Source organism: Fulmarus glacialis, unplaced genomic scaffold (genome assembly GCF_000690835.1).
Source record: "Fulmarus glacialis isolate BGI_N327 unplaced genomic scaffold, ASM69083v1 scaffold7834, whole genome shotgun sequence".
Taxonomy (NCBI): Eukaryota; Metazoa; Chordata; class Aves; order Procellariiformes; family Procellariidae; genus Fulmarus; species Fulmarus glacialis.
Window position 1 is genome coordinate 60,260 of NW_009209951.1, and position 23,871 is coordinate 84,130.

Below are 23,871 nucleotides of genomic sequence, written 5' to 3' on the forward strand. Positions count from 1 at the left end.
CCATATTGGGCACTTTAATCTAATTTTGGTTTGAGGTTTTAGAAGCTGAAGGCTGCTTCTGAAGATCACTGAGGGAAAAGAAATCACTGGGAGGAACATCACACTTTGAACTGAACGTCCCTGGCACAATGCACATTGGAAAAAGCACTAAGAGCATTTCCCAATCAATGTAACCATATTTTTCACACCCAGTTAGAAGAAATGGAAACCTGTGGTAAATAATGCTGCTCTGCACAAGTCCAATTACACTAAATGATAAATTGCCTAATTATTTCGGCTCTAGAGTCTTTCCCAAGTTCTTTATCCTTTTCTTTGTAGTCACTGTCTGCAGAACAAGAGCGTTTGACTGTTACTAATTAGCGAGAGAGAAAGATGCAGGACACTTAGCAAACTCACTTCCCTTTAAATCCATCTTACAGTTATTTTTCCCCATCATGGAAAAAAAAAGTAATAATTTATTTAAAAGCTGCTCTGCTGGAAGAAATTTTTTCTCCATGACTACTCTATGATATTAAAACAGTCAGCTTTTGTTTTTTACATTCTCCAGAACGCCAAAAGATTAAAGGCACAGCAAGGTTAGATTAACACCTTGAAATTATCTGTAAGGTTCTCTACTTATCAGGCTATTAAATCTTCATTCCTGACTGCACAAAATCTTCTTCATATCGTATCCTGAGTGCGTATGAACTTGACGCATCTTGAAAACAAATTCCAAAAAGCAAGAGCTCTTAAAAGTGTTTTGTTCCAGCTCACAATACAATGACATCTTGTTACTTCCTTGTTCCTTCATTTGGATCAACAGCAGCAGCAAGGGGCTGTGGATAATTGCCCAATGCTCAGAACTCTCACTTCTACTCAAATTTCTCCACTAAATTTGAAGTGTAACTAGGAGTATTGAGAAAGATATTAAAGTTTATTCAAAATTTCTATTGCACCAGAAGGTCAAAATCATTTTAACGCATTTCTTCTTTTGACCTGAGGGTGTGTTAAGTATTTAAAAAAACAACAAAAAAAAAGCATTATGCTTTTTTTTTCTCCCACTTACTAACAGAAGCTTTTCTGAAATTCAATCTTTGTTTAAGATGCATGAAAAATCAAAATGTTTTACATGTAAAATAAAATGAATATTTTGTTGAATTCTGAAAGCACAGATTTCATACAGGTGGAAAGTATTGAGTCAACAGTACTAAAGAATGAATTCTTCTGCTTGCACAACATGCCCTAATGCGCTATGTCTTAGTGGCAGCCAGGGAGGATAATTCCTAGGACTGAAAAGGTAACTGTGTTTTCAGTCTCATTACATCTGAGACCTGACTAAGGAAACCGCAAAATTTGGTAGCAGTTATTAAATGAGTCTTCATTCAAGCACCTATTTACCCACTCAGTGTTGGCTAGAAACCAGCAGTCCAGTCCATACCAGCTATTGGCCTTTTTAGTGTATAAAACCTCTCAGTCTCCCCTGATCGAGGCCCTGAATGCCCATCTCAGCAGCTGCTACAGAACAGAAATTCCACTTCTGACCAGCCTGCTTCCATAGAAAGCATTTTGGGTCACTGACCACAACATTCAAAACGTGACTAGTTACACTGAGGTACAAGTTTTTCATTTGCTTTAAAGGATTTGATTTTGGAAAAGACCCACGACCTGTCTTTTGAAAACCAGACATCAAATTAGTTGGCAATACTAGTGAAAAATTGGTATCATCCAGTTCTCTGAGACAGTAAAATCTATTAACTGGTGTGAAATGGAACAGTCCTCAAATAGCATGCGTTTCCTACCTTTCTTTGTGTTTTCCTGACTACTCCCTCTGCACCAGTCTTGCTATCTGGTTAAGTAAGGAAATGTTCACTCACATCACTGGAAGACCACTACGTTTCTAGAGCAAGGGCACACCCAGAAATACCACTTTTTCTTTCTTTCCATATTAAAAGGGAAGCATAAGGTGAAGCAGGACAAACAACACAAAAGCCATCTCATGCTGATTAAAAGTAACACAAAAACACATTGTTAGAAATGGAAATTATTTAAATACATATGTGCTGCCAGGGTGTAGAGAAGGGAAAAAAAAAAGGGGGGAGGGGGGGAAGGAGGTCACAAGAAGTTCATTCTACAAGAACTGCTTTACATAATCATGAAATGCAAACTAGTTTCCATTCCTTCTGGCACAGGCTCATTCAGCCTTCACTTTGTATGCTTATTGACAAATAAATGGACTGGTTACTTCCTATTAATGCTACCTAATTTATGTACATACCTGGAGGAAAAATTCCATTTTGACCTCACATTCATACAAGCAAAGATCATTTTTAAGCTATGAATATGTTGAATACAAGTTTAATTTCTTCTTGGTTGCTGCTGGGGATTTGCTGTTTCTTAACAAATTAGGCATGTGTTCTCCTCAGCTCAGCTTTCGCACCTTATGCATATAATATGTGCAACTCAGGAATCTGTGTTGAACTTTCAGATGAAAGACCTTCTTTTCTTTAGCCATGATTCGTTCTCTCCCTCCTCCTCTCTCTCATATGCAGGCATGTGCGCACAGACATGACTTGTTAGTCGGTTTTGTTTTATGAGCTGTTCCCCAATAACTCTCCTTCTCTTCCTCTGCCCATAAAAAGTCCTTACCAAGAAAGTGATATTTGTTTTCACGAATCTCAAGAGTCACTATTGTCCTGACCAGGGAAAGTGCTATTAAAGCAAGATTTTATCCCTGAGTCTTGAAGGCATCTCAGAAGCAGAGAGGTCAGTGGAGATGCCCGCAGCAGACGAGGATGCCAGGGCTGGACCTACGTCTTCATCCCCTGAAGAATCTGCCTGTCAATCTGGGTACATGGAGGGATCTCATTCCAAATGGATGCTAACTAACATAGAGCTTGAAAATGCTTCTTTGTTTAGTTTAGTGTTTAATACTCCCCAGGAAACAAGTTCCTGCCTGATGAATGCAATTGGCTGCTAACGCTGAGACACAGTGTGGGGTCCTGACACAGATGTCCAAGGCCACCCTCTCTCATTTGTAAGTTCTTTCAGGGCCAGATGGTTTGGTTTCTCTGATTTCTTGCATCTGAGGTTGTGTCTATGGCTGGCTGTCCTCCCTTTCATTGCTAGGTATTTACAATTTAGCAGCACATACTTTACGGAAAACGTTTTGGTGCCTAACTTCCATGAAAAAAACCCAATATATATATTAGCATAATACCTTTCCGGATTTGACCCCTACTTCACACAGAGAAAACTCCTGAGTGCTAGACAGACCGCCATCAAAAGATCAGGCAGTACCTATGAAGGGCATCCCCATTCCTGAGAAGTCATGCCATGTGCGCCTCCCTTCTTGCCATACGCAGCTCCTCTGGCAAGACTGGTGAGAGTATGTCCCTCCCAAAGTCGTGGAGAGGGGTGATGCTATTTACTGCAGTTGGAGCTTACCTCGTTACTCACTTCCACAAGGCTCGACTGCCCAGTGCAAAATTTGATCTACCAATTCTACCTGGAACTATGCTCCATCCTGCAAATAATGTTACCTATCTGTAGCTAAAAAGTTAACACTGATACTGGTAGTTAGCATTGATTAAACATTGATATTGGTATGGATTTGGTTTTCTCTGTCCCTGGGGGAAGCATGTTGATTGCTATATAATGTCCAGAGTGGAACACAGGAGCAGTTGGGATATGAATCCTGAAGAAATCTGTAACCAGTTTCTTATTCAGCAGTGATATTTTTCCTTAGACTAAAAGCAAATATGCTCTTTCCTCCGTAAAAGCCTCAGATGGAGGGGCAGGGGGGAAGGAATAGAAAGATGGGGAAGATGCATCCTTCCCTTTTTCTTCCTCTTTAAACAAATCTGTCTAATCATATTTAAAGTACTGTATTATTAACATCTTCACCATTAAATGTTCCATGTCACTAGAAAAATTTATTCTTTAACATGAACCCTCTAGCAGTGATAGCGGGTCAATTATTACGAGGATGGCAAAATATCAGGAAAATTCAGGGGTGAATATGAGTATCTGTCTAGCATACATTACCTGAGACTCAGTTTTGCTCAAGAATAGCAATAAGGCAGAGTCACTGAGCAACATGTGACATTGCAAGCAAAAGATAAATTAGTCTTCATGGGCAAAAGACTGATAAGCTTGAACTGAACAAATGGAAAAATAAAAGTCTTTTTTTTTTTTTTTTACTTTGTTGAAGAGGGGTAAATGAAACCTGCAATGTCAACAACAACAAAAAGTTCCTTGAAATATGAGCACATTAATCATCTCAACAACACCTCACTCCAGGCCACTATAGAATCACCAGTTCTCAGCTGTCAGAAGGATTCCCCAGTAAAGAAATAAGTGTTTTTCACTTGTTTCTTTACTGGTAGGGTTCTTGGAAAAGTCAAGGAAGGGGGACAATGCCAATATACCACTGGGGTTTAAAACATTGACTTTGTTCCTATAAGCTAACAGTAGACTTTTCAAAAAAGCAAAGGCAAAACATTCCTAAAAGATACCCTGGACTTACCAGCTGATCGACTCAACTCTTTCCATATTATAAATAACCTGACTCTCCAGGAAGTGCTTATCTTTTTAAGAGGTACCTGTGGAGAGCAGAGACCTGTAGATACAGTGTAAGAACTACAAACACATGGTAAGGAAAAAGACTTGCCCTCATGTGGCCCCTGGCTGGTCACACTCTCCCTGCTTGCCCACGCTTCTGCCAGAGGGTGACTGTGGCTGCTACAAACCACAGCTTCTGTAAAGCGGGAGCAAGCGACAGGGATCTTCCAGAAAGGCCTCCAGGACAACTTCTCTGGCAGGCGCTGTGAGGGTGCCTGGGCCAGCAGGCAACCCATGCAAAGAGATATCTGCTAAGGCTTGCACAGCCAGCAAACTGAGCCCAAGCTTTCCCCCCTAGGTGCTTCCCCTCAGCATTTGAGTCTAGGAACAGGCTTGTGGCAAAGTGCGCGAACACGAGGCGGGCTTGGGCTCAAGAGCTTTCTCAGGCCACCTCTCCTTATACAGCAGAGACACAAGTCGGTAAAGAGACCAAAGCCCCGAGTCTCAGAGATCCTTAAGTGGTTGAAAGTTAGGAAGAGTTAGGAACCAAAATAACCTCTGCCCAAGAAAAGTGACTTCGGGTCTCTTGAGTCCAAAGCCTGCATTCAAATCAGTAGATTCCAGATACTAAGAGAAGGAGGGAAATGCAGGGAAGGGCTTATTGTCTTCTCCTAACTTAGCAATCTTCAACCTGTATGTACAGAAGCACCACGAGACAAAGATAATTAACCGATTTCAGACACTGAGCAATTGTATGAGGAACTGCAGAGATATAACCTAACAGCATTCAGTCTCTGCATCTTTAAAAGCATCTTTTTACCTGTTAACAACAAAACTGACTGCTGACAGCTGACACTCGTGAATGATGTGAGGCTCTACAACACCTTTTTAAACAAATAAAGAAATCAGAGGGTCATTTCCTTCAACAGAATAAACAGCAACAGCATACAATATTGCTTGTGCTTACTGGTTTTGTATGTTTTGTGCGTGTATGTGTATGCATGTGTAACAGCGACTCTCTTCTGTGGACTTTTTTCTGCAAACTATTTACAATTCAGTCTCCCTTGATAAATGCAAGCCTCCACTGTCAGCAATATTTGCTTAGTGAAGCTTAGTCTCTGTAGTTGCAAGCTTCTGAGAGCATAGTGCCTTGAGATACTGCATGAAAGGCACCAAACTCATGCAAATTGTTGTGGTAATTCCCTGACAGTGCCATCTCTCTGACTTTCACCTCTCATTTTCACTAATGCTCAGAGAAAGCAGTCTGTGCTTCCAAGGAGATTCTCTGCATAAACAGCTTAAAAATCTAAAGTACTCGATCAGGCACAGAGACACCATAAAAATGGTCCTACCTCTCACTGCTCTCTGGGAATTTTATTGGAAGGGAAAATTTTGAAATGGCAAAATCTCTTAACAATAAGACATCTCCATTAGACTGCAGAGATATTAGTGAAGGAGCTCTTCAATGCAAAGAACAGAATCATAAGCCAGTGTAAACCAGTATGATTCCGCTCAAGTCAATGATGACGTGCCAAGTTACCCCAGATGAGCAACTGCCACAACTAGTATGTCTGATAAATTACAGCGCCGACGTCATAAATGATAAAGCAGGAGTTTATGTATCAGTCCCATTCACAACTGACCACACAGAGCAGTTAAAACGGAATTAAACTGTACCTTTTCATAAATGAAACTATGGATTGCAATGACTTTGGGCTGGCATCATTCAATATTATCGACATGAAGGAATACAGTTGAAACATAGTCTGGTGAACATTTTCAATTAGACGTATTGAAAATATTCCTGGTCCCTAGAGCAATAGAAAAGCAAATATTAATGCAAACAGGAAGATTTCTTTCCATTAAAGAAAAACCACCAAATCTCCATTTAAATAGTGAGAGAATATGGTAGGACTTTGAAGTTTCTTTAAACTTCGTGGGCTCTAGCCAGTGGTGAAGATGTTGGTAAGACACACCAGGACTGAACAGTTACACTAGTGCTTTGTGTGGATAGGAAACTGGATGGAGTAGAGACATGCTGGGGCTTATCCTGCTCTTTATTCCTCTCCACACTGATGTTTCTAAGTATCATATCAAGCAGTGATAAATAAGAGCTGTACATGGCATTTTAAAAATAGAATGGAAAACGCAGTTGGTCTTGCAGTCTCCAATGAATGTTTTACAGTAATAGCTGCCCTTTTACCTATATACTTTTATTTACTACTCCTGACTCCTGTGTTCTCCTTCACCTTTGCCAGGGGTCCTGAAAGTATTCCTAGGCATTAGCAGCAAGGAGGAGCGAGCTGCTACGCTGTCCTCCACCAGACCTCTTCTGGCTAGCATAGAGCCCCTGCAGCCTTGCGTATCAGTGCAGCAACATGTCTCAGGTTCTGTAATGAGCACTAGGCTTTTAATGCAACATTTTCTTGTGGTGCTTTAAGTAATGAGATATGAGCTAAAAAACAAAACTTCTAAGTACCAAGTCTTCCCATTTATTAATGCAAGACACGGTTGTCTATTACTGAGAATGTGCAGTAAATTATTCCTGAAGCTGAGATTAGAATTCAGGGTGCTCCTTGCTCCAGATTTCTCTACGCTTGGCACCTTCAAGTATGCACTTCCTTATTACATGGAGGCAGAGCAGTTCATTCTTATACCTCTTTTGCCCTCCTTAGCTGCCCCAAAGCATACTTGCTTTCCCTCCCTCAAGAAAATGACCTCATTTGAGTGGTTTAACCTGATCTGTTTACTTTGCAACAGATCACTAGCACATACATAGCCACTTACCACATTTCACCTAAGGGCAACAAATAACTTCTTATGAGAAGTTAACTTGATCACCTGTTTTTGCAATCTATTTTGTGCCACTACTCTTCCTGTTTAAAATTGTGCAGTCCAGTAAAACAACAACAACAACAAAAATTTATAATTGAGAATGACTCATGCTTGAGAGGAGGGAGAAGGGAGGGAGGGAGAGCGACATTTACATGCTAAAATGGGGAGAGGCAAGAAAGAGAGACCTCATATTAAGGGAAACCCCGGCATGGAAGATGCAGCAATTTTTCATGCTTTAAGCACTGTGGCTTAGGACAAAACACACAGAGCAGCTCAGAGTGCAGTGGGGCTCGGAAGCAAGTGTCCATCTGCTCAGAACAAACGCGTGCTGCAGGCTTGCTATGCTTTTGCTAAGCACACCCACACAAAAATAAATAAAAATCAACTTGCTTTTACAACAAAATAATCAGTCCCAAAGCAAAAACTGTTCATAAATACATCTTCTGAAGGACTCTTTAACAACTGTGCACAGGGATCCTTTCTGACAGACATGGAGAGGGTGAAGACCATGGATGTATTCATTCTCACCTGCTTAATGTGCATAAAAACATCTCTTTCACAACTGTATAGCCTCTAATAGTTTAGGGATGGTTAGCCACAAACCCTATAAAAATAATCTAGTCTTGAAATAGCAACCTGCCCCCCCCCCGCCCCGTCCTCTTTTACTGGTATACACAGGCTGGCTTCTCAACTGATGCATATCATCATACCTCTACTAATACCAAACATGTTGTGCCAGTTTACAACCTTCTGAAGATCTGACCCCTCCCTGCTGTCCTGGAAACAGATCTGTAGTCTCTGCAGAAAGTAATATTCTTTTATACACACACAGATGTAGGCGTCCTGCTCCCACTAGCTCACATTTAACTCTCTTCTAATCTTGTTTATTTTGTCTTCATGGTATCAAAGCAAGCTGCACATCCAGCGACAAGCTTGCAGCAAATAGGCGCATCTTATTTTCAGTGGATGGCCCTGCACAGGGCACATACTACATCCCCAAGGGATTCATGAAGAGGGCCAGGTCAGAGTCTCTACAATTTTAATTTCAGTTCATCTGTTAGAGGAATTAACGTTAGAACTTGTCTTTCCTGGTGCAGTTGGAACAGACACAGGGATTCACAGGTAGAATGGGAAGATGCAGTGTGTGGTGACAGTAGTCACCAATCAGTACCCTGTCTCTCTGCTTCCCCAGAGACGATGAAAAGCTGTGCACTCCCTTTCCCTAGAGTCTCTACAATTTTAATTTCAGTTCATCTGTTAGAGGAATTAACGTTAGAACTTGTCTTTCCTGGTGCAGTTGGAACAGACACAGGGATTCACAGGTAGAATGGGAAGATGCAGTGTGTGGTGACAGTAGTCACCAATCAGTACCCTGTCTCTCTGCTTCCCCAGAGACGATGAAAAGCTGTGCACTCCCTTTCCCTACCCTACGATGAGGGCAATAACCTGTGTGTCCTGTCCTCTACAATAACCGAGGACAGAGGTTTCTCCTGCTTGCCAGACTCTGAATTGGGCCAGGTGCCTCTTCGCACTTTCAGGAAAAGAGACATCATCAAGCCTCCACACTGAGCTATAAGCCAAGAGAAGACCTAAAAAGCCCTTTAGCGGAACAGATGAGGAAGGTCCTGGAGGTAAAAAAAAGAGGTGACAACCCACGACTTGCTCCAGGCACTGTTTTCTGAGGACACTTGCCTGGAAGTGCCATCAGTGTATTCAGGCAGCGTGGTGGAGAGAGGCAGAGAGGTCTCCCAAGACCGCTCTGAGACAAACTTAGCTGGACACAACACAGCAGTACAACACCGTCAGTCGGACCTGCCTCTCCTCTGGGCTCCCGACTCCCAGCACAGCGGTGGGGCTAGACCACTTCCAGCACCTAACCTCGTATTTTTGCACCACGCCGCAGCAGCTTGCACCCAGCTAGCGCGGGGATCTCTAACACAGCAGTGCCTTGACTTTCTCCTTCCCCGTCATGCTGTCCCATTCTGCTAAGGTAAACACTATGCAACCAAGACAGACGAAGATCAGAGCAAATTCCTTGAGGTACCCTCAAGTACAACACCCAGAGCCACCAAAATACTGCTGTATGCCCAGATGGACCAACCTTGCTCTCCTTACTGGCTACCACAAGGTCACTGTGCTTTGAGTTTTTAACTGGTGTGCCAAAAAACCTGGAACTGTGCCTGTCATTTATAGCACCTTTTCTCAGATGGCTCTCACATGTCTTTATAAACTTTAGTAAATGAGTGTATAAATCACTCTGTCCACCACCAAAGTACAGCCATTTCTGGGATGATACACAGCAGCTGCTGTAAAATCAGACCGCAGCTCTACACCACAGATTAGGGCAATAAAACATGCTGCATGAGGCAACTGAAATGGTTGGAGGAAGGAAGGGGGAACGTGATGGAGAGCATTTTGTAGTTATAATTACCTGAGTATAAATTTGGCTGAAGACGGTACTGTGTTTAACGCTTGCATATCTGCAAATCAAAGCAGTCTTCCACCACCTGTCAAAACAACCGGACTGTACCATTCTCCATGTTTTGGCCTTCTAAAGCCCTTCCTTTCTGAAAACTGTAAAGCACCTTGATAAGAGCAAAGCTGATGTGCTGAGCACAAGCAACAACCTAATCAAATTTCTTAGCAACTGACTTGATAACTAACTGAGAGCCTGTAGCTGCTATGCCCCCTCCCTTCCTCTCCCTTGCATGACAACTGAACACAGCATCTATATATTCCCAGTTTTAAAATAGCTTCTGCTCCCATAACTTGCAAACCGTTCGCATAGATCTTCTTTTCTAGGCTAAAAGTACGTAATTATAGTCACTAAGGGGACTGAACTGCTGCATCCTTTTCCTTATTCTGGGGTAGGCTCCTTGAGCAGTGCATTGCCCCCCCTCAAATCATGACGTGTTTATAATGGGAAATCTTTTGAAGGATGGGGCTGCACAGATTAGATCTATGAATTTCCTGGTATCAAGGACAGCAGATGAATAGTTATCCTTCTCTCCCTCTTCTCCTTGGCCATACAGCCATATATGCATCTAAAGCTAAACCTGAAAACTAGTAAAGTATGGGGAAGTAATTTGAAAGGTACTTGCAATCAATATATGACATGGGACAGCATGGTTTGGGATGAGGCCACCAGTTTGGGTTGAGGCACCACACAGACTGTGTACAGTGCTGACCTGCAAAAATCATTAATTTAATTTGAGTGCCATCTCTCTACACCAAGTTTTAAGTTCTCTGCCACAAGTGTCCCTAGCTCCACCACCTCTCCTAGATACTGCAAAAGCTGAAATTATTAGCAAAATATTCCTGTTAGAGAACCAAGAGAGTCAAGCGTTATGCATTTGAATTGGATTATTATTGAAATACTACTAATACTGAGTGACAGCTCAGACAGACCATATACAACATAGGGTCCATTTCATTCTCTAGCTTGGATCAGGAGCACACACATGCAAGTCTCTTGCACTGGTTCACAGTGCAGTCTCCAAGTCCACAGCAAGGGCTCCTTTAACTGGAACTAAACCAGAAGATCAGTCCAACTGCTAAGGGGAATTTGGTACACAGGGCCAGACTCGAACTAACCCAAAATAAACTCCTGAGGTGTGTACAGTGTGCACCCAACAGTCCTCGCTACCAACTGTGCTAGATGACGAATCCGTGTCTTCGGGAGCACACTACTTGTTAATGTAGACATAGCCATATACATGGTCTCCCTATGTGAAATGTCTGTAAGCAATCGGCCAGTTAATGACTGCTTGCAGTCAGCTTTCGATGCACTTACATGGAAAAGTTTACTAATTCATATCCCCATCTACAGACAGATATGAATGACATCGCGTACCTATCATATTGGATGCCTCTCCCAGCAACTTCACTTTGGTTTCTTAGGCTGTCGGTTTTCAGGAACTGGCGAGGAGATGAACCATATTTTCCTTGGGGCTGCATAACAGGGGTTTCTGTGTGCAACTCTGTATTAACCTGTACACTGCATATACTCCAGGCCAAGTTGCACCTTCACATCTTTGCAGGCCTTAAGGAAGTCACTTGAACTAACCGGACACGAGGGCATAATTAGGTCTGCCGTATTTGAATGAAACAAGTAAATACGCTCCAGCTGGAGTGTTGTAGAGCTAATAACCTGAGAATATAACCCAAGCCCTATAGGTTAGAACGTAACACTTCAACGGTTTCATTGTATTGAGTTAACTCACACCAGAGGTATGAAGCATGCACCGAGAAAAAGCTCTGTGGATCAGATTGCGCAGTCCTAACCTCCACTGCTGTCATCCATCTGCACCCGCAGAGCAAAAGCAATCTTAGATGGAGAACCACCATGCTCAGAATCTCATCGTGCAAGACAAAAGAAGACATTTTCTGTGTACGCAAATCCTGGCTTTTATGTTTGTACAAGCAAAAGGAGGGAAATGGTAGCTTTTGAATGGGCACACTCTGCACAGAGAGAATTTTCTATCACCAGCAAAGCAGAAAATTATACAACTCTTTTCTTGTTCTGTAAGTACAACACAGAGGATGGAATGCATAAAAAGTATGAAACTCCCAAAACTGTATAGTTAAGGCTTTCAGCATGCAAATCAAGCAGCTAAAATCCTTCAAGACAGCCATGCCTAGTGTCATCTTATTCCTGTTAGCCTCATGATCCATTATAAAAGTACTCATGAAAAGAAGACAACCCTCAATCTGAATTCTCATAACTAACAACTTGTGCAGAGAGTGTAGGGTGGAAGAATGGCTGCTGCGTAGTCTGCTAGATATACAAAATATTGTCAACAGTTTTCCAGGAAACCTAAGTGCCCTTGGTAAATACAGATAATAAAGGAGAATTAATTTGAACACAGTATAAGAGAATTAGATATTGTGATTTTTTTTGAAGCATACACATATATCCTGCTCCTGAAGAAAAAAAAATGACGCAGGAACATTTAAAGCAAAACTTTGCAGTCTATGGTTTCTAAGAACGCTGTTTATGTCCTTACAAAGATAAGTAAATAAAATTGACCACAAAAACAATAAAAGTATCTGGACAAGAGGAAAAAAATAGAAATGTGTAGTTTCAGAGTCTGGTGACAGCTGATTTAATTCAATAGTGTAAAATATTTTGTAAAGGTTAAGATTTCGCTATGACACAAAGTTTCTGGGCCACCTCTCCAGTTTCTATGAAGTGACATTATTTAGCAGTTTCCAAAAAAACCTAAACAATATAGATTAATTTTGAATTTTTGGCTGAAATTATTAATAAATTGTTAATATATCCATACATAACTGAGACAAATAGGGGTCATGCAGGTGCCACAGTGGCATGACGACATTCACATTGCCTTGCTCCCTGCATGAAGCTCCACACCAGCTTCGTACTCACGTGTTTTGCTGAGAACTCATCAACCTCCTGAAGCACCTTCTCCTGGCACTCTGGGTTGGTGGCTAGCAAGTACGTGGCAAAGGACAGTGTGCTAGTGGTGGTCTCGTACCCAGCGATCAGGAACAGGAAAGCTTGGCCTGCTATCTCATCCTCCGTTAATGTCTTCTGAACCTTTTCCGATGGGGCCCTGCCAGCAAGAGGCGCCTCGTTCTGTCTGGAAGTGGCAGATGGACCGATCACATCAAAACACCCGGCTGCCAGGGAGTCAGCTGAGTCGCGGGAGTCGAGCATCCACTGAAGAAAATCTCTGCGCCTCTGCAGAATACAGGATGAGAAGAAGCACAAAGAATGGGTCACAGAGCAATGCCTTTACTCATGGGGGATGGAAGGAGAGAGTTGTTTCCTACTTATACTGCCCACTTGGCTCCCACAGAATGGCCACCTGCCTTTCACCGAACGAGGAGACTTCTATAAATCAGCTGGAAATGCCATCACTAAGAGCTGGTCACTGCTTGCTTCCCAATGGGATGAGACTGATCTGCTCCCAATACATAACAGGTACATATTCTCACAGAGGATTGCTAATGGCCAGCTCCATACAGAGCTTCCTTCATCCTCAGGGTGAGTTCTTGGCACTTGCTGGAAGTAAGGGGATTGACACAGTCAATGCACGGCCCCATGTGCACCTGCCAAGCAGAGGTGGCACAACTCATGCTTGGAGGAGTCGGCCCATCTACTTGGGGGCACCATCCTCCTTTGTTCACATGGTCCAAAGACTGAAAGTCACCATCTAGGTTTAGGGTTGCATCTGCAATAATTTCTGTGCCAGCTTAACAAGACAGGACTAGAAACTGATCTTAGTAAACTGGTGCATCTTTTTATGAGAAAGTACAGTTATGAACACTTGTACCAACACAGCATTTTTAAAAAATTTTTTTAAACATATTTGGAGAAACGCATTACAACAGTAAGCATTCCTCTACCATAAAACCTGTTTGAGTGGCTTGTCTTTGCAAAATGCCGACTGAATGATTCTACTGTTATGAAAACTGCTTTCTTTCACACTAGTTTCTGACAGAAAAACTCTAATAAACAGACCTATGGACAAGAGTGAGTTGACTCCAAACCAGTCTGGACAGCAAGCTTGATTAGGCTTTGAAATATAACCCAAAAGGTTTGAATTGACTTTTGGGAGTGGGCATAATAGAATTGTGCTGAACCTAAACCATAAGGCTATGTGATTGATTTTCAATTCCTCAAATACCAACAGAATACATGATAGCTCAAGGACTTAGAAGTGACTGCAGTGCCGGGACATGACAACTTGTGCAGTGGGATGGACAAAAGAAGGGACTAAGTCTTTCTTCAAAAGAAAAAAAAATGCTGTAAAGCTGCATTTATCTGTTAAAAAGAAATCATTTGAATGATTTCTTGGATCTGATCATTGAGAGATAAAGTAGAAAAAGGAAAAGCCAGAGAAAAGGACAGGCAAACAAGATAAGAGTAAGGAAGGACTAATTAATTACAAATGTCAAAGGACTTAATCAGATTTTTTTTTTTTTTTCACATGACATGGGGAAAGAGAGCAGTGAGACAACAAAAGAGGAGAAATACTTAGTGTCCTGTGCTTAGCTCTGCTGCCAACAAACTGTTCTGACCGACCTACAGGCAGAGAGGAGTGGTTATTTTGAGGTTTGAGTAATACAAGGGATTGGCAAACTGCCTCTTTAACAGCTCCTTCCCTCCACCCCACAGAACTTTTTCATTTTGCACGTGTACATTATGCACCTTGTACCCATGACCATACTGCATCTTGCACCCTGGTACACCCAAGAATCAATGCTCCAGAGAGCAGCCAGTGCCGGTCACTGCAAGCTGAAGGACTCTACAAATTGGCCAGTCAAACTGCATCACCTCCAAGGCACGGGATACATGCGTTTCCCACAGTAAGTGAAGACACACAAAGCACCTTTATACACATTGTGCTCAGCGAATGAGCCCCAGCTCTGAAAATACTTCCTTGTGCCTAGACTTAGGCACAATTGCCACATTTAAATTGGCCGTGCTTCCTTGGTCTCTCATTTCTAATACAGCAAGCCAAAAGTTGCAACTGCCCTGCCACAGTTATCCTCCTCCAGCGTGATAGGATACCTCTGCTCTTTTATGTTCCTCTAGGCTGAAGGAAACAAGACTTCACGCATACTTCAGCTGTGCATAGCTAAAAAACTCATTTAACTTTTCCAGGAAGGGCTTTATTCACATTCTGGGAGTCCATGTATTGCACAACTCAGAGTCCAACTCTTTGGCATAGCCTACGCTTCAGGGATTTTCCTGGTACATATATTTGGGTTAGGCCATTTTTTAAATGATAAAAACCAGAACAATCCAGTTCCAGTGTGTTCATTAGTGTGTGGATAAACTAGTCCAGTATAGTAATGAACTGCATCTGTTGAGATATTCCCTTTCCATCCGTAAGGCTAGTCATCATCACCTAAACTACCTTTATAACATAAAAATCTATAATTACATTCATATTCAGCGGAGTTGTAACACTGTAACATACTATGGTTCGAATGGTATAACATTTGTTATGGTTCTGCATTCATCCTTCTCTAGCTGTGAATTTTCTTGTAAACAAACCCATTGCTCTCTGAGGGTTTGCAGTTCCCAGTCATGAGCTGTTAGCTGAGTCTGGTCTTATATTTAGACAATGCACTCTCTGGAGACCCTATAAGATGTTTCTCCAGCCTTAGACAAAATCAGGTCCCGGCTTTATACAAAGCATCTGGTTATTGCTACAATAGTAAAGTAATAATCATAATGACTAGTGAATAAAATTTCATTCATGAGAATTTTTGCTGAAAGCAAACTTAATGAATGCTAGCACAAGTGAATATTCCCAAGAATGTGCTCTGAAATGCCTCTGTGGCCATTTTGAGAAGCTCTTTTTATTACTCACATAATATATTTGGTTAGGAATTTAAAAGCTTGTCTTGTTGCAGAATCTGTTTATAAGGTCACCCTATCGAGAAACAACTAGATACCTTATCTGTGCCATGTAATTTGCTCACAGGTGAGCAGGGGTTGCTAAGAGCAATGGCTTCATAAACAATCCTTACAAAAACAACATTCATTTGTAAAAACTACTTGAATAACAGTGGGGGGAAAAAAGCATAAAATTAGAAAGATGCCAGCTTTTTTCAAGATAATTCTACACAGTGGAAGGAGCTATATTTTAGCAAAGCTTCTCTTCCTTATGGTTCATTCTACTTCACTTTAGGCATCAGTATAGAATGCAACATAAAAAATCGTCATCAACCCAAGCGAGAGAAAAGATTTCCAGGGTTATAACCAGTCATAATGAAATATATTTTTCTTCTGCACCATCAGGATGGAAAAATCACTCTGACTCAAAAACTAACAATGGCAATGGAGACAAACACTAGCATAAAACCAAATATAATTGGATTGTTAAGTGCTGGAAATGAGGAAAAGGTATCTCATGAAAATTCACAGGGGTTTTCTCCACCTTGGTTGACAGCAGAAAAAAAAAACCCTGCAGTTTTTTCACTTTGACAACAGGCCAGGTACTGACAGTGTCCCTGCACAAAAACATTCTCTGGTCATCACATACAGCTGCTAGCTTCCTTTTTCCATCGGGCACATTTGTTTGATTTTCCTCACAAAAAGCAGAAGCCCATAATAGCCTCTATCCTGTCCTCTGACACTTGCATAGTTATGTTACAATGGCCTCGGAAACAAGTTCCCACTTCAAAAGAACGGCATGCCAATGCGACGGACTCTTGTTTTGCCCCCGTACAACACAGAGCCTATCATTAAGCCAATGAAATTTGAATGGAAAGCTACTATTTGAAAAAATCTAATTTGAATGCAGTATGGGACAGGGTGCATGTCTAACTTGGTGGTGACACAGACATCCCCTTTAAAATATATAATAAGACAAGCCCCGCTTTCAGCTTCCCCAAGATAGACACCTTGCAATATATTTCCTGACACCAGTGTTCTGGGCCGTATCATTTCTCTCATTAGTCTCCTTAAACATCACCTGGCCATGCAGAGAAATCATTCTGCACAGAACCGTAACGAGCTATGTGCTACACACTGGAAGAATAGATACGTGCCGCACTGGGGAAGGCCAATCCAGCAGTATCTATCACCCCTCCTCAAATCACTGCTTTTAAGTTTTGCGGCTGTCAGAAGAAGAGAGAGATATCGCTCACAGGCATGATGTATCATGACTTTTCTCACAGGAGGCAAGGGTCCTGGGGGGCGGGGGATATCTCCAACTCCTTCCATCTTAAACAGGGAACTGTGTTTTCATATCTAAGATTGACATACCGGCTGACTTTTTGGCAAATTCACTGCTGCTTTGGGGATCCAGGGGACCCTTGGGTTATGCTTTTGGTAGAGAGATTGAGCCAGTCAACTTCTCTGCAAAGTGAAGTCAAAAATTACTTAAGGAAAACTACCAAATATATATCAGTTGGAATTTTTGTTCTTATTGCTGTGATTTCGGTTGTGTATTCTGCAAACTATACTCCAATTTTGCACCACTCTGATAGTTCAGCTCCCCATTTTGAATTCAAAAGAGCCCAGAACTACAAAAAGCAACTTAAAGATGAATCAAGGAATCAAACTAGATGACATAATCGGTTGGTATTCTGTAAATCACTTACTGTGGTGCAAAAGTCATACGAATGTGATGCTGCTAATATAATACTACTCACAATAGACTGTGCAGACCTTCCCAGCCTTTCTCAAATGCTCTGATGGCAGCTCAAAAAAGCAGAAGCTAAGCTTCAGAATCCTTATCTGGCAGGTAGAAAGCTCACATCTCATACTATTTCAGTTTCCTACGAACTTGTACAAACACTGCTATATCAGTTTACATCCAGGTCACTATTTGTAAGTTTGATTTAGCAACCATCTTTTTAGGAGAGACAAACCTGTGTCACCCTGAAGTTATCACTAAAGCACTGCGGTAGCTACCCAGATCCTTTTGAAAAAGAAGCACAAAATGCAGTCCCACTAAAACTACTATTTTGCCGAACTGCTTTGAAAGGATCAAATTCAACCTCTCCCTAACACTTGCAGGTTTCATTTGGTTTCTCAGTGAAATCACAAAAAAGCCAGTCTCTCTGCCAATACATCCAGTCCCAAAACATTTCAGAGAGATCATCCTTTTGCCTTGTGCTTGAACCCAGAAGCTGGAATTAACTGGGAGGCCAGAGCTGACAGCCCTCAAATTTGTGCGTCTAAAGGTTGAGGGCATGGTGCTCTCACGGGTGATGCTCAGCTCTGGAAGGACCTGGAGTCTGTTGAACTGCAGGGTACGGCCATTGTTCGAGAGTGGTTGGGAGGCTTTCAGTCTGGCAGAAAAAACTCTTTTGTTTGCATTTGTTAACATCAGCTGGTGAAACCACTGTAATGTTTTTATTGTAAATGAGCTGAATGTCTGAGGGCAGGCATGTCTTACAAAGCAATATAGCTTTCATTAAAAACCTGAGTAAACTTAAAGAAAAAAAAAATATTCACTGAGTGTCCACTTGGAAAGTGGAGCAGCCTTTTGCCAGCCTGGCCTGATCTTAACATTTTTAGTGAAACTCCAGACTGAGAAGATTTTGTATAACTTTGGACTTATTCTGATATGCAAACTCCTATGCAAGTTTCTGGCAGTAGTTCACAGCAATGGGGGAGCACTGTGAGTATTCAATGACACCGCATTTGATGTCAGAAGCCACAGCAATGCCTTTTCTTTCTACTTGAATGAAAAAAGAAGTGTCCCTACAATAATGTTGCAAAAATGCTACATGAAATGCCGAGCAGGCCCGGAAGGGGCAGGTAAGTCAGCAAATTGATGAAAGCACGTGAGCATGGAAAGTATTAAACATGGTAACAAAACATATCTTCTATATGTGACCAATGTTATTTTAAAAAATAAAAATTAAAAAAAGAGTAAGTGTAAATTCAAGTACGACACAGATTTTATTGTCTGAGTTTGCCACTAAATCTGCAGAGTGGCCGATATGAATTACTGGTTAAAGCACTGACCTCCACAGAAGCTGGGATGCTTAAAGCTGCACTCCCTTTTTTGCCTTTAAAACACAGTTATAACTGGTGCAGCTTCTCGATCTGTAAAATCGGTACAACACGCATCAAATCTTACAAAACCCCATGAGGAAAAGCTAATGATGATCTCAGAAAACCCTTTAAGACCTAGGATGAAAACAGATTTACAGAGACTCAAAGAATTTAAGGCAAAAGCATCATCACATCGGGGAAAGAGGCCTGGAAGGAACTCAGCAAGTTGTCTACTCCATCCCCTTGCCATGAGGCATCACTAGCCAAACCAACACTGACAGCCGTTTGTCTAACCTGTTCTTAAAAACCCAGCCAAACTCCAGCTTCCCACAGCCTCCCCAGGCAGTCTACCCCAGCACTGAACCATTTTCATCACTGGAGAGGTTTTCCCTCCTCCAGTGAGTCACTGCAGATATTGCAGATCATTAGATTTCACCCAGCTACACCCGTAACGCCTGAGGCTCCACAACCTGTACTTGTAGATGTGTCTCTCTCTATACATATATTACTTCAGTAGGTCTTTAACGAAGTATGCTGATAACAGAAAAGTCATACTGCTAAAAAATACAAAACCATTTTCACATGGTAGTGCCTCCATTCATGAGGTGAGGGAGAAGAGTGCTCAGGTACTGCTGGTTTCTGCCTCAAAAATTTTGCACTTTTCTGACCTTCAAAATGCAAAGTTAAAGTAAGAGAGTTAGTAATTTACAGAGGTATGGGCAAGCCTGAGTTGACCTGAAAATAAAGCTGGGGGGAATTCTTAAAAACAAGATTTTATTAGGGACCCATCTCCCTCCAGCTTAAACTGCTGCAAGTGGCACTAGAGGGCTGACATCTTGAAAGACAACAGCCTCCTTCTCGAGATGTTCCCACACAGTCTAGGGATGAAAATAAATTTAAATTTCAGCTCAAATTGTTAGTGAATGGAGAGAAAGCAAAGAACTAGTTGAGACCAGCTTAACATAGCTCTTTATGGCTCTTGTAGAAAGAGGCTCTTTTTAATCTTAGGTGTGTGAACCTGTTGACTGTGAGCTGCAAAGATCCTAGCCGGAGGCCTAACTTGGCTGAAGTACAATTATGTGTAGATACCATAATTATGGGAGAGAGAAAATAAGGCACACACCTATTTGATTGTTTCATTAATTAATGTGGGCCCACAGAGAAACCTATGGCTTGCCTGGAGAGCTGGAAACCCTTCCAGTAGTTCTTCAGTGTAAAACCAAGAGATTGCCTGCAGCCTGGTCCATTTATACCCCTAATGAACTCACCGTTGTCTCTGACTCTGGGGAGTTTCCTTCCAATACCACGCCGTGCAGAATGAGCTGGGTGTCTAAGAGAAGCACTAAATTTCTGCATGAAATTCAGTCTAATGGCAAACAAGTGTCATGCACTTTGTGGCAGCTGGTTGGCATCTCTGCCGCGTTGGGCTGCCAGCCTCAGCCCAGAGCAAGCACAACAGTATAACCGTCACACTCCCTCCATTGCATGCACATGCGGGGAAGGCTCAGAAAATGCAATGGCTAGAGATCTCATCCAGCTTTCCCAATCCCTGCATCATGGTGAGCAAGAGACACTGGCAGCAAATAACAGTGGACTGCAACCTCCTTATTCTGTATTTGCTAAACATTTAGCATAACAACTCTCCGATAACGACTCCTGGCATTATCAGAGTACAAACAATAAATATTGGATTTGTGTGTGCGGTAGCTGAGCTTCTCCTGCCCCACACATATTTTGTTGCTTGGAGGTGGAGGAGTGAGGTTATCAGAATACACAGGGAGCAAATACAGCAAGAGAAGAAATAACTGGGCGCTGGGGAAGAAGAACAGCTTGGGCCGGGCCCCTCCATGCACGCCAGTGTGTGGAACAGGCACCGACTCCCAAATCAGCAGCGAGCTGACCACCCTGCTGCACACTGTATGCACGTATCCTCTCCCAAAGCTTATCTGGCCTCCCAGTAAACCATCGGACACTCCTCCCCTCCGCTATTCGCAGGAGGAAGGGAGGATGCAGGAAGGGAGTATTTTAGGCTAAGTGTCTGACATCCAGAAGCTTGACCCTCTGCTGACTCGAATTGCTGACTAAAGGCTGTTGCAGGCAGCCCTCTGTTCCTTTTCTATTTGCCACAGATTATAATTGTATTTGCTTAAATTTAATTCCTGATTAATAATCAGTTCTGTTCTTAGCAGTTGCCTGACATTCAAGAAAATGCACAGGAATCTCATTATTGCTTCTTTATCCTTTCTTCTTCCTGCCCCATGTGCTCTCTTTAATATGCTTGCAAAGCCCCACCACTCACTTCGAAGAGCCTTCAGGATGTTTCAGGGCCATCCTGGGAATTTACTGTTCACATCCTGTCCTCCCTCATGTCTCCCCATGGTTTGTTCAAGATTCTCTCTTTCTGCATCACACTACATATAGATTGCATACGTTTCGAGGGAAGGAACACCTCATTATTTGGTTTTGTGATGGCCGTAAGTAAATCTGGGTAACTAAGAAATATCTTTTTTTTTTTTTTAACTAAAGTAATTATGGCTGTGAGACTGATATAAATGACAGGTACTGTTATAAAAAAGTACAGTTAATGTTATTTATGTTCTTTACTAACAATATGGAAAAAACACTTGTCTTTTCTATTACTTCTCTGAGCAACTGCTCTCCAGTGCTGGCAGGCAATCCTACTGCTGGTTTATCCATTCATGATCACACCTGCACCCTACATTAGGATTTATCCTGGATCTTCGGCTATATTAAACTGGCTTTTACCTATAGTACATAAATCGCCTCTACATCTGACTCTCCACTTCTGTGCATGAAGGAGTACAGGTTTCTAACGCAGTGGGTGAAAGCAGCATTGGGAAGGAAAGGATTATTTTCACCTACCCGGTGACCAATAACAAATTGTGTTATCCTCCGCAGTTTCATGGGTGCTCGGTTCAGTTATGGGTTTTATCCAATAGATGGCTCCTCGGTAGCAGGAAGGATTCTCCCCCTGCTCTTGTTTCCTTCACAGAGTTTCAATACGACTTTCTAATATTTACACAGCTATTATCTTGCAAATATAGGCATTTTGTGCACACTGATAAACACACAGAAGCAGCATGTGTGCGTGAATTAAAGAACAAAAGAAAAATTAGATGGCGTTTTATATATTTCATGCCACTTTGTCCTCTGCCAGTACAGGGATGCATGAAAAATGACAGTCAGACAGTGGTCTGGAATGCTTCCTAAAGTCAAACAAAAAAAAAATACAACTTCAGAAACACATGAATATTAACAGCATGCCAGAATACCAGCTGTCTTTCTCCCTGAAAATATGAGGACCTCTCCCACATCTTACATATCCCTGACTGAGCAATACTTAAGCAACTTACAGGCATCATTACTCCTCTGTCAATGAAAAATTTTTCACAAGAAAAAAAAAATCCTATGTGTAATTATTGATATAATGAACCAGGAGAGCTCTGTGTAATTGGCAGGGTGCAAGTTAACATCATTATGAGTAATGCTGCCATTTCTGAGATGGGGAAAGTGAATATGCTTTTGTTGTTTTCCAGAAAAACATAATCAGAATAATAATAGCAAAACCCGAGACATTAATTACATTCAGACAAATCATGTTTATCCCATATACACGCTTGTGACTTCTCTGAATTAGAAGAGCAGTTCCCAGTCATTTCTGCTTGAGATCTACCTTGCATCTCACTCAGATCTTGTCAAGATCTTGTCAAACACCTGGCAGTAACCCCACTTTGGGGATTGTGACCCTCTGGTCAGACCACACGATCAAGTGAAAAGTGAAAACAAAACACCCACAATAAATAATAAATCTCATAGAAGCCAGACCGTGGCTATTTAAATCCCTACAGCTTAACTCTCCGATGGGGCACAACTATAAGCCCACTACACCTGCTGTTAGCTTCTAAAATAATAACATTCCTAATAATAACCTTTATCCTTGAAATATTAAGCTGCTTTGAAAAGGGGGAGAAAGGTACCAGTTTACTATAAATATACATATAAATATATAGCATCTTAACATTAGCACAATTACAGCCATAATAACTGTCAAGAAAAAAATAAATGTTTCGTCCCTGTTGAAAGCTGAGCACAATCACTCTTTACGTTTCAGTGCTCCAGAAGGACTTGCCTAATTCCACACCTCAGATCAGGTTTTTGCTAGCTAAAATTTGGAAAATTTGAACCAACTTGCACTTTGCTCACTCCAAAATAAGCTCATCAGCATGCTTGATCATGGGCTGTTACACTATTGCTTCCCTTTGCTCCTGAGCAGACACCCCAAACAGTCCTCCAGTCTAATGGGTATTGTGCAGAGAAACAGCACCTGTAAAGGTAGCCCCGTGCTCCGGTGACCCCTCAGCTGGCGTAAGGGCCCTTTGCATGCCCAAAGAACAGCTGTGACATTCCTCTTAAACTGTGCAAAGTGCAGATTTAACCCCTGGCCAGTCCCAATACCGGTGAAACACAAAAGCACCATCTTTCCTCCTGTCTCTCTCTTGGGATGCTGCAGCCAGCAGAACTTACCCAGACCCAAAGCCAAGCCTGCAGACTTTTCACCCTCCTCCCCTTTTTAAGGGGCCAAGTTACATATATACTAAAAATCAGAGCTCGCAACTGAAATACTGACAACAGTTTTCACCGTGGAGCAGTTTAAAACAGGCAGCAGTGATATTCATTAAGCTGTTAATAATGGATTGTGGCACAAAGCAATTTATCAAGTTTCCATTGTAATTAAAATCACTGAATATTTGGGCACTTGCAATGCACCTAGCTCTCCCTGCTTCTGAAGCTTTACATTTTAATGTGAATTATGGCTCCCTCTCCCCAGAGACCTACTAAAAAGCCCATTTTAATTGGTATGTTTTTAATTGAGATTACATTATTAAAAAGTGTACATTTCTGTTGAAGAGAGAAAGGAGGTGCTCAGCTCCCCTCTAGTCTCTGTCTCTCTTAGATACAGCTTGCTTATCCCAGCGGGAGGGAAA

At 41.8% G+C, this 23,871-nt stretch overlaps 1 protein-coding gene across 1 annotated transcript in view; it reads right to left on the reverse strand.

Annotated features, from left to right (window-relative positions):
• TBXAS1 (thromboxane A synthase 1 (platelet)) overlaps positions 1-23,871 on the reverse strand; it is a 230,740-nt gene that overhangs the window by 54,501 nt on the left and 152,368 nt on the right. The window contains exon 9 of the mRNA XM_009577010.1: positions 12,764-13,078. Within this exon, the coding sequence (XP_009575305.1) occupies positions 12,764-13,078 (315 nt within the window). The remainder of the gene's footprint in view (positions 1-12,763; positions 13,079-23,871) is intronic.